The 3,603-nt window shown below is 45.5% G+C and overlaps 1 protein-coding gene across 1 annotated transcript; it reads left to right on the forward strand.

The window, feature by feature from the left end:
* The first annotated feature begins 515 nt into the window (after positions 1–515).
* LOC149526122 (olfactory receptor 52E4-like) lies at positions 516–1,304 on the forward strand. Its single transcript, XM_089773991.1, has one exon. It carries the CDS (start codon positions 516–518, stop codon positions 1,302–1,304), a length of 789 nt encoding a protein of 262 aa, XP_089630117.1.
* Positions 1,305–3,603: the final 2,299 nt, after the last annotated feature.

Consider the following 3,603-nt stretch of genomic DNA (forward strand, 5'->3'; position numbering starts at 1 on the left):
AAGGCATTAAGAACCAAAGGTGGGTAAAAAGGGTCCCACCACACTTTTTCCAGCTGGTGCTTTTAAAGTTTCCACGATTGAGGATGGCACTCCATTAAATATGGAATTCACATTTGAAAATCCAGCTGTTCACCCATCATTTCTCTGAACAATGAAAATGTCCCATTTCACTGTGTGAGGAGACCAACTGCCCCAACTATCACACCCGCTACCAGTCATCCCTGTGTTGCCTTTCCTTCCAGGATTTCTCTTAAGACCACAATCCAAGAACAAGAGCAAGAGGAAGTCAGGAAAACGCACGAAGCGTATAAGAGGCATTCTTCTATCTCACAGTTCAACGCATTCTCCTCTACTCCATGTCAGATTCTAATACAACCAAGGTCATAAACCCTTCCACCTTCATCCTGCAGGGCATTCCTGGCCTGGAGACAGCCCATGTCTGGATCTCGATCCCTTTCTGCATCATGTATGTTATTACCCTCTTGGGGAACTTCACAATCCTGTGTATCGTAAAGATGGACTTGAGCCTCCATGAGCCCATGTACTATTTCCTCTGCATGCTGGCTATGAGTGACCTGGGTCTGTCCACATCCATTGTGCCCAAATCACTGAGCATCTTCTGGTTCAATTCCAGTGAGATCGATTTCAGCGCCTGCCTCACCCAGCTGTACTTCATTCACTGCTTCATAGCGATAGAGTCTGGTATCCTGGTGGCCATGGCTTTGGATCGCTACGTGGCCATCTGCCTTCCCCTGAGACATTCCACCATTTTGACAAGTGCCATGCTGACCAAACTTGTCCTGGCCATCGTGTTGCGTGGTGGCTTGATCATGTTGCCCCTTGTCCTCCTGGTGAGGCAGTGGTCATATTGTGGAACTAACATGGTCCCCCTGCCTTACTGCGTGCACATCGCTGTGGTGGGGCTGGCTTGTGGTGACACCCGAGCCAGTAGTTACTACGGCCTCTTTGCGCTGTCTTGTATTAATGGTCTGGATGTGATTTTTATTGTTGTGTCCTATATTCCGATCCTCAGGGCCATCTTCAGACTCCCCACAAAGGATGCCCGGCTCAAAACTTTCAAGACCTGCATCTCTCATCTCTGTTCCATTTTAGTGTTTCACATCCCAGCTCTCTACTTCTCCTTCTCCGGACGATTTGACAAGAAGAAGCCTCACCCTGTCCAAATTCTTATTGCCGTAATGTACTACGTCATGCCCCCCATGCTGCACCCCATCATCTATGGTGTGATGACTAAACAGATATGGAGCCGGATACTTTATTGCTTTGTTCACAAAGGCTCCTAACTTCACAAAGGCACCTAACTGCTCTGTCTTAGCAACCGTTGCTTCTGCAGAGCTGGCTGGGGAGATGGTGTTTGGACCTCTTCACCAAGTGGCTCAGTCACAGAGTCTTTCAATCCTGTCCTGATCTTACTGTGCTCTGTCAATGAGACGAACTGGGGAATTAGATTGGGTGGAAATCTTAGGGTGTCCAAGTTTCTAATTTCTTGTAACTGTATCCTTGCCCCCTGACTAGTACCTCAAACACTGACTGCTAATTGAAAACCATGCCCTGGGTCTAAATCTATAACTATAGATGACTCCTTTCCTTACACGGAGGTGGAGTGGCCTCCCACATATACAAAGGGGAGGAAAAGCCTCTAAACCACAATACTTGGTGAAGAATGTGGGCAGCCTACCAACCCTTACACTAAATGGTCCTGTGCACACCACACTAAAGGGCTACGTCTATACTTGCATGATTTTCCGGAAATGCTTTTAACGGAAAAGTTTTCCGTTAAAAGCATTTTCGGAAAAGGATGTCTAGATTGGCAGGATGCTTTTCTGGAAAAGCACTTTTGCGGAAAAGTGTCCGTGGCCAATCTAGATGCGGTTTTCCGCAAAAAAATCCCCGAGCGCCATTTTTGCGAACAGTGCTTTTTTGCAGAAAACACTACTGTGCTGTCTACACTGGCGCTTTTGGGTAAAGTCTTTCAGAAATAGACTTTTGCCCGAACGGGAGCAGCATAGTTTTTCAAGAAAAGCACTGATGATTTTACATTAGACTGTCAGTGCTTTTCTGAAAATTCAAGCGGCCAGTGTAGACAGCTGGCAAGTTTTTCTGGAAAAGCGACTGATTTTCCGGAAAAAACTTGCCAGTGTAGACACAGCCAACATGTGTCTAGTCGAAAATATGGAGCTTTGGACCAAGCAGAGCAGCCCCCTGGGGAGATGTGAAACCCCACTTTCTCATTTGACCATACTGTTTTCTAAGATAAATCGTCTTGAAGACACTAAACCTTTTTTTTTAAAATCATTCAGTAATGAGACAGCAGTGGGTGGGGAGAGGCCTGTATCAGTCAGCCACCCTCTTGATCCTGTACTTTCTGGGATCATAAGATATGGTCTCTGCATGGCTACCAATTGTAGTAAGATGAGAGCCTGAAATGTAAGCTCATGTACCACAGGGCTGGTCTGAGGCCTGGGGCCTAGACAGCAATTGTCAAGACTTTGTTAATATAAAGCAAAGTGAAGCTGTGAGGAAGAAGCTGTTCCCTCACTCACAAATGAGCAAGAACAGGGCTGGTATTATAGAAACACTCAGCTCTAAAAGGCACTAGGCCCAGACTATGAACATATTCCAGAAGGATCATAACAGAACACGTTGTAAAGAAACACATTCTACCACCTCCTACCCCCACAGACACACAAAACAAGAACAAACAGACCCAGCTGATGTCATGATAGATATTGACCGAACCCCCATGTACAAGGTAATGGGTAGACCTAGGTAATGGCAGAGGATGCCAACTCAGTACATCAGGAATGTTCGTAACTTGTTGGTGCCTGTGTATAAAAGCTTACCCCAAAGAAATGTTTCTGTCAAGCAAAGGGGGAAATGTCACATTCCTGGGCATTACTGATGTGAGTCCCTTTTCAAGGAGTAAATATACATAGTGCTTCAATAGAATCCACTATTGAATTATTGAAGTTTTGTTGCAAATAAACCTGTTGGGGCATTTTCAATCCATGTGTGGTTTTGTGGACTTTGGGTGCTCCTCGGAGTTTGCTCTTTGACACATACACCCTGGCTGCATCTAGACTGGAAAGTTTATCTGCAAAAGCAACTGCTTTTGTGCAAAAACGTGCCAGCTGTCTGCACTGGCCTCTTGATTTTGCGCAAAAGAACTGACGTTCTACTCTCTGAAATCAGTGCTTCTTCCGCAAATGCTTTGATGTTCCCGTTCGGGCAAAAGCCCTTTTCCGGAAATGTTTTTGCTCAAGAGGGTCAGTGCACAGAAAAGTCCCGATGGCGAAAATGGCGATTGGGGAATTCTTGCGCAAAACCGCGTCTAGATTGGCACGGACACTTTTCTGCAAAAGTGCTTTTGCAGAAAAGCATCCGTGCCAATCTAGATGATCTTTTCCACAAATGATTTTAACATTAAAAGCCTTTGCAGAAAATCTTGCCAGTCTAGACGTAGCCCCAGAGAAAAGGTTATTATCATTGATGGAGCAGGAGACCTGTTGGGATGTTACACCAGCCAATCCTGATTACTACACCAATCGCTAAGGCATGAGATTACAGAACCTGAAAGGTTGA

This window comes from Pelodiscus sinensis, chromosome 1 (genome assembly GCF_052426305.1).
Source record: "Pelodiscus sinensis isolate ZL-2025 chromosome 1, ASM5242630v1, whole genome shotgun sequence".
In the NCBI taxonomy this organism is placed as follows: domain Eukaryota; kingdom Metazoa; phylum Chordata; order Testudines; family Trionychidae; genus Pelodiscus; species Pelodiscus sinensis.